At 40.7% G+C, this 14,720-nt stretch overlaps 1 protein-coding gene across 2 annotated transcripts in view; it reads right to left on the bottom strand.

Annotated features, from left to right (window-relative positions):
- Positions 1-14,720, bottom strand: part of LOC114438399 (metabotropic glutamate receptor 4-like) — a 100,207-nt gene that overhangs the window by 24,274 nt on the left and 61,213 nt on the right. For both annotated transcript variants that reach the window (XM_028409707.1, XM_028409706.1), the window contains exon 3: positions 1,934-2,069. In XM_028409707.1, the coding sequence (XP_028265508.1) occupies positions 1,934-2,069 (136 nt within the window). The remainder of the gene's footprint in view (positions 1-1,933; positions 2,070-14,720) is intronic.

Raw genomic sequence — 14,720 nt, 5'->3', positions numbered from 1 at the left:
AGGCTTGGTGCCAATGGATGGAAGTTTGGGGAGTCGTAAAAAGCTGCCAACAAGCTCTGCTGTAGCAGCAGAGTTACATCAAAAGAAAGTTGAGCACAGCAACATAAAATTTAAACACAGCAACCTGGCAAGTGAAGCATTACCAACCCTTTTATTGCCCCAAAGACGCACGGACAAAAATCGATTTTGAGTGTCACATTGTGTTGTTGAAAACATCAGTATTTTACACAATTCATATACAGAGACTTGTTGCATAAGTAAAGGGCAATATAAGCTTGTAAAATAATTCAGATTTTTGTAAGATGCTGGTGAGCAGTGATGCATCCATCTAACTTTATGTCTCCTACCTTCCTTACCTAAGGATTTATGTCAAGTTGGTAATGATTTTTTTCCTTGACTCTGGTCTCTGGATATTTAGTGAAATGAGCATGTCTTAAGATGCAATTATGTGCTCCATGCAGGAGAAATGAGAGAAATAGATTTTCTCACTGTCAGGAGACGCAGACATGACTAGACAGGCTGAGAAGTCTGATGTGAAAATAACACAGGGAGAGGTAGAGGTGTTGTTTCGGGGTCGAAGATTAGTGTCGACACTTCCTGTCAACTTTGACAAGAAAAGTTCAGTTCCTGACTCGTATCGAGTGTGTCAAATCTGGAGTTATATTGCAGTAAAATCATAATGTTACCATGATATTTTGCTTTCAACTTATACAGACATTTGATATTTGATCCGGTGTTGATGTCAAATATTCAAATTTTGCATTTTATTTCAAATTTACGTGATAAAGAGACAATAATTACAAAAAGAAACAGTAATTTCGTTCAAATTTCCAGTATAGAAAACCTCACAGTATTATTCTATCCTGAAATGTCTTTATATATACAGTATAATTCTGTCATATTGCATGGTTCCATGTAATGTAATGCTTCTCTTGTAGCCTTCCTTGTAGGCATTTTTGGTGTTCTTATTAGGCTGCTGCAGGCTCACGCTGGCTGAGTTCAAGGATGGAGCAGCCATGCAGCTCTGAAATCCCTCTGGCTTTCTGTAATTACTATATATCCAGACTATTACCCGTTATCAGGACAGGATTAAGTCAATGAGCGCTGGGACTTCTGCTCTGGTCATCATCAAGAGACAGCCCCAAATCACTGCCCACTTCCACTAGGAATACACTAGCCCACTAACTGGTTGCTGGGAAACATTTCCCTTTACAAAGCCACACAGTGCTATGTATGTGTTGACTCAGCCAACAACTAATTAACTCTTAATTCAAAACCATCCAACTTAATAATGGATAATGAATTTGACGAGATACATTTAAAGGCTGTTACATACTCCAGGAGGAACTTGTTCTCGCTTGAAAATGACATCCCTTCTTCTCAGAGCACTGCTTTGGGAGCTCTCACAGCTTGTTCTCTCACATCATCTGAGCAGAACTCTTCTTCTTGATCGTGTCCGAGAACTGTTGTGTGATTGGTCAGAATTAGAGTGGCTGTAGTGAATGGAGAAAAGTGGAGAAGCTTCCCCACTAGCGCAGAATCCACACAGGTCAGACTGCCAGACCTATAGTTCAATCTATTATCAGGCTACGAGCACATACACGCCCAGCTCTCTGAACGTTATCAGGTCATTATCATCCTACATTCAGGTAAACGCTTCAAACATGATGACCTATCTGTTCTTGTGAAAGAAGTGACACTGTTAAATTTCCTTTTTGCACCAGATTATTAAAAAAATGGTTGATATCAAAACCGTTAATGGCTGGAGAAAATGTGACAATATAAAAAGGAGGGGGTATATTATACATTTATATTATACATTTATTATAACATGCAGTTTGAAATGGTTTTATTTCATCAGATTCAGTGTGAAAATAAGACATGGGATAACCATCATGCTAACTGACAGCACTCAGGAATTGACTGCGCTCACCTGATGTCGTCCTCGTTGGCAAAGATAATGACCACTCGAGCGTTGGGGTTCTCACTCAGCCTGCGGATGATCTTGTCAAACTCTCCAACCCTTGGTTCACGTGGGATTTTCACAGACTGCGAAATGCACAGACCGCCTAAAAAAAGATGACAAAAGTTTCCACATGAAAACAATATGTAACAGCATGTTGTTGCTACAGTCCTGACTGTGTGCTCTTTAGCCTTTGGATAAATATGTTTTTGAGTCTTTGAACCCACACAGATCCTGTGGACTTTTTTTATGATAGATGCACCGTTAAATGTGTACAGGTGCAGTATTTCAGAGCATGAGCGATGCATGGTATTAGAAAGAAAGAAAATCTTTCCTTGGATCGCAAGGGGCAACTTGGAGACATGGCTGCACATCAATTCTGGTTATGGTTCTGCCAGTGAGACCAGGGGAATTTGGAAGTACATAAATTTTGTAATAGAAAAAACACTTTTTCCCATTACTCTGAATGTTTAATTTTTTTGTTTAACTCACTCACAAACAACCTTTTCTATTAAGTATTTCTACATTTTCTCTGCAAATGACTGGAAGCTGAAAAATATGACACTTCCAGTGCTATAAGTCAGTTTATTGCTGGTAAACCTATAGTATTGACCACTTGCATTGATTAGTTAATCTATTTACTCAGTGGCCCACAGTAATTTTCCACAGAGTGTCTTTACTCTCTCTTTGAGGTGTATGCTATGCACCAGCAGTGTAAAGACCGGGGCCGTCCCCTGGTTACCAACAAGCTGAGGCTTTTTAATTCCCAGTGCAACTCTTCAGGATAACTGTTGTCACTCTGCCAAAATGCCACAGAAAGTATGTGCATGCTAATGAATTTCCCTTTCGTGACCCAACACAAAGGCAGCCCAGCGAACAATCAGTGCAGCAAATAATACCCTGTAGTCCAGTTGATGGCAGCCAGGCTCACACCATGAAACAAAGCCTACCCCCAGCTTCAATACTAATAGGCTGGGAAACTGGAAATATGACTAAAGAATACGGGATGTCGTTAAACTAAGAAAAAAAAATGATGCCGGGCTGCTTTACTCATGGGTACAAAAAGTCACTTCCGGTTGAGTCAGCCAGAAGCTTCAGTCCTGCACTGTTGTTCTGATTATACACTCTGCATGAATTTAATGATGTTTCTTTTTTTCTACAAATGCTGGTTTTGTTTGTTTGTTATTTTTTTTCTGGGCTGTGTGTGGACGTTTCCGGTCGTCATGCATGTCGCAAGTGAAACACGACAGTTCTGGCTTTATACGCACACTCACTTGGCCAGTTAATGGATTAGCAGCTCCTTCACTGGAGGAGTGTATGGCTGCTTTGTGTGTACTGGCCCGTGTCTTGTTGTTTTGTGTTGGGGGATGTTTCCGTCTGCACTCGGGCAAGACTGTTTTTTTTTTTTTTAATCAGCACAGCCACATCGAGCCTTTATTTACTTGTTTTTCTTGTTGAATATGACACAGAGCTGTCATTTATTTGAATTCCAAAAGGTGCCAAAAAGATTTTATGCTTAAAGGGAAACTTTAGCGAACAAACTTTATGTCATATGTCAAAGTTATGTCATTATAATATAATATAATGTATGTATGAATGAGACATGTTTCCTTTCACTTCATGCTGCCGCTCCCACGTCTCCCAGATTATTGGCAGCAAAAGTCAAGCAGCTGATGAAAAATGCTTCATCTAGCAGCTTCCATTAGTGCTGCACACTACAAACCGTGCATGTGCTGTTTGCTTCTGAGGTTGTGGTTTAATTCTGGACTTTAAGGCTGAATAGTGTAAATGAGCTGAAGGCATATGGAGGAAGTAGGGCTGGTGCAAGAGCAGCTGGGTTATTTACATTTTTTTTTACAAGCGTTTGTAATGTTTTTTTTTTCATTTTATGGTCAGTTGGTTGTGTGATTTTCATCAGTTTATTGTATTTGCTTTTTAAAATGCATGTAAGTATAAAAAGCAGTCTGTAGGTCAGATGATTTGTGTACCTTTCTACAATCTATGTGCTCCTCATTGTCGAGTCTTTGATTAAACTGATGCAGAGGTTTATCCATCTACCTCTCTGTGTCATTACACTTACACCACATGGGAAATTTAGCAGCAGCATAGCAGCAACTCCGCTCGCAGAGACTCAATCAATCATTAGATTTCTATGTCTTTGCCTCACTGGTACTTCAGTCCCACGTTCCCCCAACATCTGCTGTATGGAAGCAGAGCACTCATCCCTTCTTTTTCTCCTCTCGCAGCACTGCTGCAGGCTACAGCCTTGCTGAACTTCCAAAGAGAATACCAGGGAGGTCCTGGGGATGTGAAACAAGCCTCTGAGAGTTAGAGTACACTGAACTAGGCTCTCTATGGGGGCCACTGCCACAACTCTGTTAGTTACAGGCTAGACATGGTAATTTGTTTCACCATTCAGCTGTGCATCAGTCCATCCTTTCCAAAGTGTAGACTGTTTGAAGGCACGGTCGCTCGAATTTAAGGCACCCAGACAAAATAGTTTGTCTTTACATGCTCAAATATCTTCATATGCTGATTCAGCTGCACTGAGCTTCTCCAAAATGTCATTTTCACTCAGCCTAAGTGGCTTTTAATTGGGATAATTAAAGGTTGTGCTCTTCTATATTGATATTATCTAATGAAACCACAATCAGCTTTTCAATAAAACACTTTGCTCGACTCCATTTTGCCACTGGACAGGATATAATTAGGGAGAGCTACTTTAAGACTCCCCCTCTCTTCTTGTCTACAAACTGCTTCTAATCGCTTTGCTTTAAATTAAACAGACCACAGAACACAACAGAAAAAAGCAGTCATTTCAAACAGGTAGCAGACTCTCTCATGTTGTTGCAACCACTGCAAAAAATTATAATGAGCAGTGTAGTTCTCTCCAAACACTCATCCTTTACCGCTCTTAATTTCTAAGCCATGTCTGAAAACCACCTCTAAAAATATCCGTTGCTGAGGAGACTGCAGGCTTCCTCTCTTGTGTCTTCTATTGTCAGCCTCAGTCTCTGCTTTCCTAATAGCTCAGAGCACTAATATTCCTTCTCATTTGACACCCATGGGAGTGGCAGAGCTGCCATAAGCGTTAAATATTCCCCAGCACGGTGGCTGCTTCAGTGCAGCTTCAGCTCATGTGCCTGCCGCTAAACAGAAGCATGCAAAATACACCTGAGTGGGCGTTGTGGTGAAAGTGCAGGTGTATAAATAGACTGCTTATTGGGACTACTTACACAAACAGACCTAATTTGCAGCTGGAGAACACAACTTTTCTATGCAAATTTACAAAGGAAAGACAGATTTTTTTGTTTCTCACAGTAAAATAGCGATTTTTACTTTTACATTATTTGGCCGCTAATTTGCCGAATCTTTATAACATAGCAAAACAAATGTAACAGTGTGCATTGGGAAAGTCTTAGCTTTCATATGACACCTTGTTTGTTTGTGTGGCTTGACATATCACAGAGTTAGCAATAACAATGTGGCAAGAGGGTCGACTTTGATATGAGAGTTTTAGTTTGATGATTGATAATTGATTTGCATGATGTTGAGTGTGTTTGATGTGTGTAAATATGACCTATATGTGCTTGTAGTAGAGTTTCTAATGTTTAATTTGTTATGCAACATTTTTTTACATGGTTAGTACAGTCTTTTATGGCTTTTATTGTTGCGGGCTGTGGGGTTGAAAGGGTTAATAATGATACATATATACAGAATAAAATGTTGCTTCTACAATAGCGAGAGTCCATCGGTTCTGGCTCCACCTTGGTAGCTTGCTCGGTTGCACGGTAGCAAAAGATTCAGTGGGCTCAAGACGCAATCAGTTTATAATTACAAAGCCAGTTTGAGTTCCAGAGAGCTTTTAATTCCCATCTGCTTGAAAACAGCAGTGTTGCTCCATCCGTCGATAGCTCTTTATACACTGTCTAGCTGCTGGCCGGCGGTCCAACACACAGGTCTAAGCTAAGCTCAGCCTCTATATTGTGATCACAAATACTGTCGGATGACGTCAAAGATATGAAAAACACTCAGGAAGCAGAACAAGGTGACAATCACTACAACATGTCCCCCTCTGATTTGGTAAATTGTATACCAAATGATTTATGCAAATCAGTTGATCAAAAGCCTGTGATAAGCTGGCAACATGTCGTATGTTTTGCTGCCTTTCATCCAGTGCATGCTGGGACATTGTCGGGCTCCTCAGAGGGAGAGGAAATTGATGGAATTGATTTAAAATAAAGAAAAACAACAGTGCAGGTAAAATCTGGACTGTTCCTGGTAGTGCAGCGTTATCCTACATGAACTGCTGGAAGTGTGATGTGCTTTGACGTCGTTATATTATCTTTTTCTACACATTGTGTTTTTTTCCTGTCTTATCAGAATACAGCAGGAGAGTAAAGTGGAATACTGTGAGGAGAGAAAGAGAGAGTTGGGGAAACTAACCCTGCACCGACAGGGCCCAGGTTCCTTCCCCCTGTTACAGCAACCACCCTGCAAAATCCTGGAAGCACGACACTAAATCACCCCCCCCCCAGAGTCCCTGAGGCACTGGTCTGTCAACGATGCTTTGTGCTCACCTTAATGTTCAGGACTGAGGGGATAAAAAAGAAATGAATCTCACCTCAGGGGATCAATTAATGTATAATATCCCATTATAATTATTATAGACTGCTGAGCCACATAGGTGGCCCCAAACTACCAGATCGTTCCCACCTCTGCAGAAATAGGAGCTTAGCTGTGTATGAATTAGCGTTAGTCTGCAACATGTGGGAAGCAACACAAGTTAACAAGATGCTGTATAAAGGAAGTACTTGGTTATTTGAGCCACATGAGTGGCTTTCAAATGAGAGCAGAGAAGATGAACGGCCCTTTTTCCACCTATGCATTAATGCAATTTGTCTTTATTATGGCAAGCATCCATGTCATTTTTCACATTCATAACCTCTGTCTGCCCCGTTCGATCAGTGAAGCCTTCCTGTGGTAACTGGGTGTTTGTACCGTCTGCGTGTGTGTGTGTGTATACAGCACATCTTCATTAAGAATTCACAGTGATGTGTCTTAGTGCATTTTTTGCACAGTCTGGACATCTTATCAAGGATTTGCTGAGTCTACAGGTTAATATCAGAGAGCAGCTTTGGGATGGATCATGTGATGAGCTCTGGGTTCATCGTTGTTTACTGCTGGGAAAATGAGACTGAACTGTGTTTAGTGTGAGGCTGGTGAAAGTCAAGCTTCCTCTCTCAGATATCACAGCGGTACACAAACATATGCGCCCTGTCTGGCTTTGCTCCATCTAAATAAATAGCTATACTGGAGAGCAGATTTGATATACATATATACTGAGAGACCTGAACAACAGATAGACCCTCTGTTATGTAATGAAATAAATATGATCACAATAAATAGCTGGATTGTTGAGATTAGGTTTCTGAAAAGTAAAGGTTTAAACCTTAATACTGGAAGGCTGCACATTTCTGTCTGTTTAGTTTCACGCCGGTGGCCAACAGTGCAGAAAGTCTGTCTAAAGTCGTAAACACCGTACAGTCCTGAAACTGCAGCATCAGTTTGTTTTTTTAGGTCAAGTTGACATTTTAATTTGAGGTGCAATTAGGTACATTCAGACCTGCAGAAGACTGCTAGAACCCCTCAAACCGAGGATGCACTGTGATTGAGCTAATCAGCTCCTGTAGCAATTCAAGAGCTTGAGGCAGGGCAACTGGACCTGAATACCTTAAATATGTTTAGCCGCTCCTCCAAGCAGCTTAATTAGCTCTGATTGGTGAGGAATGTGGGTTTATATGTGGTTAAAGACCTCACCCAGCAGATCTCTCTGTCTCTCTCATGACACATATAGCTTTTAACAGCTTTTAGCAACATGACAAAGGGACAATCTGTCTTTTGTCATGTTTGGATAATGACCGGCTAAAGCCTCCAGGACTGCTGTGAGACCGTAATGGTGAAACTGTTTGATGACCCATTGTTTTCATGGCACTGGGGAAAACTTCTCGTAGCAATCAGCTCTCTTGTTTAGTAAGCAGAACATCTCTGCAGACTGTGGAATAGTGTCATATTTTTATAGTTTTGCTTAGTAAAATGCTCAGATAATGACCACCAGTAGTTAGAATATCCACTCGAGGCTAACTCAAGTCAACAACCTTGTTAAAAGGTCCAAATGTTCAGCAAGAAAATAAACATGTTTACAGTTTCAGTCTCCATTTTCTCCATTTGTGACAGCTGTGCACAGGGGATGGACAAGGAGTTAGGCTGACTCACACACTGGCAGTGACTAAAGTCTCCACACTGGAAAAATGGCTGACGTCACAGAGGCTTCATTAATTCTTATTTACATTCAAGAGCTTGAATTGGGCAAAAAATGAAGAAGAGAATCTACAGCACATATTTATGCCTACTAATTGTTACTGAGGTGAATTTGAATGTAGTATGGATTTCAGGTGATTCTGCCCAAGCACTAGAGACTACTACACCTACATTGATTTTTAGCTCAATAACAATCCTATACCCATTGAAGACACTCTGTACCAGCCATTGTTGGGTTTCACACTCATGGGAAGATGCTGTGATGAACATCTGCATGGTGATGTGTGAAACTAGAAGAGTGTGATGCATCCCTCTGTATGTTTTTACACTGACATGTCTGTAGAAGAACTCCTAAACAGAAACATGTTCTCCAGATATATGCACGATTGAACACATTAGTATTCACGTGCAATATATAGGCAATATATAGGCAAATACAGTTTAATTCTTATTTTACCACAGATGCTGTTGTCTTACATAACCTTTCGTTCCATAATTTGTCTGCAGTTAATGACACGCTGTTGCACTAAATGGACACTGTGAGGCACTCTGTCCAACTCATACACGGTAACACTGTAAACGGACAAACCCATAGGTCACCAGTAGATTTCCTGGAAAGCTGCTATGAAGCTCAGTGTGGGAACGAGTGCAGCATGAGCCTAAGCAGACACTAAATACTACTGTTTGCTGTACTGCTATTAATCCCAAACCATTCGACTACTCTATCAATCAATTCGTTACTTTACTCACCGAAGCAATTTATGGTATTAGCATGCATGTTAGTTTGCTTATATTAGCATTTAGCTCAAAGCAAAAATGTGGATGAGACGTGTGGCCTTGAGTAAATTATAAACATCCAACTATCCATTTCTGACCGCTTATCTGGGGCCGGGCCACGGGGCCAGCAGTCTAATTTCTAAAAATTTTTTTTAAATAAATCAATCAATCAATCTTTGCCCCAAGAGCCAAGGCCAATAATTCTGAAACAATGAATGTAAAGAAATTCTGAAGTTGGATTCTAGACTGGTTGCTAAATTGACTTGGGAACTACAAGGGTCTAATCTTTGTTCTCTGGAAAAAAAAGGAAAACAGAAAGTAAAAATTCTGCTCAACCTCGTATTGATGACTCTGCTAACATTCTGTGAAAGTCCATATGAGACCACTACAACGTGGGACTGTAGTTACACTCTGGCCTCAAAGTTGATGGATCAAGTGAAAGTGTTTGTTGGCATGGCTATTTTCTTAAGCCAAATGGCAACCAGTCCTGGTATTACATCTGTCAGCAACTCTGCTCTGATAGCTGCCCCGCTGTAAGTCCCGGAGGGAAATGGACCCGCTCTCTATTTATCCCCACAGTGCAGGGGAAGCTCATGGAGGGCAGCAGGGACAAAACATGCAGTTTGTGCTTATTATTCATCCCACACTGTTCCCTCAGTTTGGTGCTTTTACTGTAAAACACGTGGTGCCTCCACTGCAGTGTTTATTTAGAGAGAGCATATGATCATTTGGAGCGGCGGTTCCACTGGCTCCGATAAAACTGAAGCGACGTAGCGGCAATCTGTGTGTTCTAGCATGAGGAAACTGTTTATTTAAATAAACATGTACCATGATCTAAATTAAATTTTAAAATTAGAAATTAGCCTCCTGCAGCGCTGTGAGCATTTATCTATCAGAAAAAAACCTTCCTCAGTTCAGTGTTCAAAAATAAACTTGAAGAAGTTGCTGTCACAACAAGGATGAGAACTGGCCCTTGACTACCATGACATACGTTAAAATAGATTATTTCAACTTAGTGGTGTAAGCACAAATGATTCGTCTGTGTCGGCAGAAATGTGAGAAATCCAACACTGCCCTATTTTTTCAGCTCTTGTCAAGTTCTGAATTGTATTAATAGCAAGTTTTTGTACACATGTGCAGCTTACCCTCAGGATATACTAAGTGTTTTAGTCTTTATATGAGAGTTGTACCTTCTTCCTGAGCTGTTTTATTTTACTGGAAAGTGTAATCAGAATTTAAATAAAGGTACGTGTTCTGAGGCAACTGTAAGGTAGATCTATGAATGACATTTTTTTTCAAAGAACAAATGATTTTAAAATCAAAGGCAGGCCTCTGAGCGCTGCAGAATGAGCTTCTCTGCACTCGGATGAAATGACTAACATGAAAACTATAAGACTTTGCTCTTATTAGTAGAATCCACATATTGTTGCACGATCCTCAGTGGAAACATTTTTTAAACCTTAGTAGTTGACACTGCTTTCTCCTTATGGTGTAGAGCAAGCATTAATGTTGCTGTGTAATCAGGCATGGGTGCAGAGATGCAGTTCGGCCTGAAGGGACACGTTCTCACTCTGTCCAGGAGCTGCTGAAAACTGTCCTGCTCCTACGTTTGATGTCAGGCTGCCTGTTAGCTGCATTGCTTTTAGTAGCTAGCACGCGCCTCTGACAGCATTTGAGTGAAATAATGGCTGACGTTCTGAATTTAAATCTCTTTTGGCACATCACGGTGCTTCCTTTATCAGTGCTTCAGACATGATGTATAGCCCCGTTGCTTTGCTGCCGTTCCTCAGCGTCGTCTGCTGCTGCTGCCAGCAGCAGGTTCTGTGTGGCCACAGATAAAGAGCTGCAGCTTACATGGTCACTCTATGTATGCCTCATTTTTGTAAAATGATAACCCCCGAGTCTTATGTCCCTGTTGTCTGTGCATTGTGTACTGAGTACTGTAGTGTAAAGACCAGCAGGGTCTGGGTCAGAGGAAGCATGGTGGATTTAACCCAGCTCTGGCCTATTGTTTCAGACTTGAAGCACCTGCTGCCTGTTCTTGCACCTTTCCAGAATGTGCGGCCCATCAGGCTGCGCTAAGGTTCACGAGCGTCCTCTAAGCACCAGCGGCAGGATTAGGTTCATCTATTTTGTGTCTTCACCTTTTATTTGGCCTCTGGAGGAACAGGCAGAGACTGGTCCTGTGTGAACTAATGAACAGTTCTCAGGTAAATAGTCTCTGTTGTTGATTTGCTTTTTTGATTGTAGTGTAATTATGTAAATGATGTTTACATCACAGTTTGGACAGGAGGTCAGAACTTTGTCGCATTAATTTAGCAGGCTTGTTAACCTAACCTGAAACACCTGTCAGTGAAAATGTCAACCAATCATAGTGCAAAGAAAGTATTAGATCGGATAACCGAGAGAGTTTAAGCTGATAACTTGCTGAACTGAGTTCTGAGATGAGCATGTGTGGAAGTTTGGGATGCAGTGTTTGCAAGTCTCTCTGACATGATAGAGATAAAGCACATTATGCAAATAAGAGATCTGTGCTAAAGTCTTGACAATCTCTCGCTCTCTCTCTCTCTCTCTCTCTCTCTCTCTCTCTCTCTCTCTCGGTGCACACCTGCAGCTGAAACCCTCCATTGATTTTCAAACTGACTGAGAATGTAAGTTCCAGGTGGTGTAAAGTAACATAAAGAAATGTAGCTGTGACAGTTTTAAAGACATGCTGCAAACTGCTAATCAAGCAAGGTAATGAACAACAATAGTAGTGAAAGTTGTAAACGGCCACAACATGGAAACTTTGAAATCCGTCAATATGATGCTGCAGTTTAGAACCTTTTTTACGCTATAACGAATCAAGCTGGTGCCTGATTTTAAAGGCATAAGTTTGGTTTCTCAGACCATCACTCTCAACCCAGTGGTCATACGTGGTGTTTTGAGGGTCAGAGTGAACCCACCTATGTTGTTGTTTATGTGTGGGGATGTGTTAAACTAATGTCAGCAGGTGATCTAGTGAAATACCAGGTGCAGGTGGATGCACAGTCAAAAGGACGATTCCTTTAATTCAGTCGGTGCTAAGCCAGGCCTGGAGCAGGAGGAGCAGGAGGAGCAGGAGGAGCAGCTGTCTGGTCCCTGACAGGGATTTCCTGTTTTTTTGACATGTTGAGCCAGGGGGACATGAACTCCTTGCTTCCTACCTCTCTCTTGTCCTTCTTTGTTTTCTCCTCTTCATACAGATTAGAATAAGAAGTCATATAACACAGGAAATACTGCTGAAAATGACACAATATAATAATAATCATTTTGTTTATTTTTCCTGTAATTATGATCATTATTACAAACATAAAGCCAGTTCTGTTCAGACAGCTTAATAATAGCTACAGTACCATCAGGTGCAATTTACATAATCAGTAGTTTTCTGTTTGTGGAGCCCAAACAAAACATTTAAACATATTACTGAAAACGGCTCTTTTCTCAAGATCCTTTCAGGTTAATGAGTATTCAAATCATTCCTCTTGACATTTCCCTCATGACAAAGGGTGCAGTATGCAGCCCTCACTTCGAACATTTGCATAATCTCCCTGTCATCCCGGTGCCGCTCTGTGCTATCTTTGCCCTTCTCCTCCTCATCCTCTGCTTCAGCTGTCATTTAGAAAAATAAATCTGATTAATTATGATTTCAAATTATCCCTCCAATTAATCATAAATGTGGATATTTGAGTGTCAGTGTCCACATTTTGGGGGAAAGAAAATTGAAGAAGGCAGGAGGCCATATTAGACATTTAAGGTTCCATTTTTTTAGGCCTGCGTTCATTTCAAACAGTGTCACCGTCTTATTCTGAAAAACCCACAAAATGTGATTACATAAGGGAAAGCGTACCATATCCAATAAAGGAAAATCATACTACTTTTCACAAGGTGAGAATAAAATGACACTGAGTGTCAGCCTCCATTACTACAGAGCACCATACACTCTCTAATAAGGACACCAGAGGCGTAGCAGCTTTTCACAGAGAAGCACAAACGCAACTATATCTGTGGGACCAGAGACTCGTGCATCAAGGACGGTCTTGTATTTCAAGGGTGACAACAGTAAGACATCATACTGAAAAACTGTTTTATTCCTTTTTTTCTTCTTATCATCTTCCATAACGCCACACCAGCTGTAATCCCAGGGGGTGGTTTGAGAGATGGGAAAGAACCAAATGATAACACTAGCCATCAAAGAACAGCTCTGTGTCACAAAGATGGAAGGTTTCAGTCAGAGTCCAGCAGCTGCAGATGAAATGCTGCAGTCCTGATGATGATGATGATGGTGATGATGATGATGGTGATGATGATGATGATAAAGATAAACATGACATGGTAAACACGTTAGGTATCAAAAGGTTGTGTGGTCTAGCTGTCGATTACTTTCTCTTCGTTGAGTGAGAATGATAAGATAAGATAAGATAAGATAAGATAACTCTGTGCTGCTTTCTCATGTATAGAAAATTAGACAGAAGAAAATTGAGGTACGCATATTTTTAGTAAAATTGCAAGAACAAGCTTTAAAGAGAGTTAAAGAGAGAACATGTTAATGCTAATGTATCCAAAGGATTGTTATCCTCAGTGAGTGCCTCATACTTGGTCAGGGAAGTCTGGCTGTAGATGGGATTTTCTGCTTAAGGTGGGATATAATTAGAGAAACATAAACACAGATATCATCTGGACTGTGAGAGCACATTATCCTCATTTCTCAACAAGCATTAAGTTTAAGAAAGCCTTTATTTGTCCCACAATGGGGACATTTTCATACTGCATGCTGTGGCCATCTGCAATATTTTAACTAATCTTCACTTAGTTGTAGACTTCCTGTACAAAAGCCAAGGTCACAAAAGGAGGATCCTGGCCCCCTCTCAGCTGTCTTAATTACTCTCACCTTTTCCACTCTGAGTTCACACTTGCTCTCACAGAAACACTGAGGGTTATTTTTGCGACATCCTCTGAGATATTGACTGCCCTGGTGTCAAACTGTTTCTGCACTACAGTGCCAATACTCAAGTCCAACCATTCTGTTCAGATACTGTGTGTTAGTTCAGTTTCCACATGAAAGCCCAGTGAGCTGGGATCAAATATCAGATTCTTCAACTAACAGGACCTTGTGTAAGCTAACATTGAATACCACACCGCTGCAAACAAACTACAAATACTTTTTTTTTTAATATTCTCTCTCTGTTTGGGGAAAAAGTACCACTATTAAACTGCAGGGTGTTTGGAGAAAAAAAAAAAGAAAGATGTCATGATATGCTCCAGACTGCACAGAGATTTGACAGAATCTCAACACAGACACAGCAGCTGCATTGTGTTGATGATAGGACCTCACAGACATATGGTCTGTGGGTCAACACAACAGTCTGTGTCTACTCTGTCTCCAAGAATGCCTTTCAGAGCAAATACAGCACTAATCTGAAAATAAAGTCTGTATTGTTCAACACATTTGAAATCTACATTTTCTTTGTGTGAGAAAGCGATAATGAGACTGTAAAGATTCTATTTCTAGTGACTGAGGCGAATGAAAATAAAGTTGCAATTTATTTTTACGTCCATAGCTCAATTTTTCTTCTTATGTTTTTTCAAGTTGTTTAGTGCAGCCATGCTAGTTAGCTCAGCCACTAACTAGCATGTCTAT

This window comes from Parambassis ranga, chromosome 7 (genome assembly GCF_900634625.1).
Source record: "Parambassis ranga chromosome 7, fParRan2.1, whole genome shotgun sequence".
Classification (NCBI taxonomy): domain Eukaryota; kingdom Metazoa; phylum Chordata; class Actinopteri; family Ambassidae; genus Parambassis; species Parambassis ranga.
The sequence above is the reverse complement of the archived record's forward strand: the minus strand, read 5'-3'. Positions and strand labels throughout refer to the sequence as shown.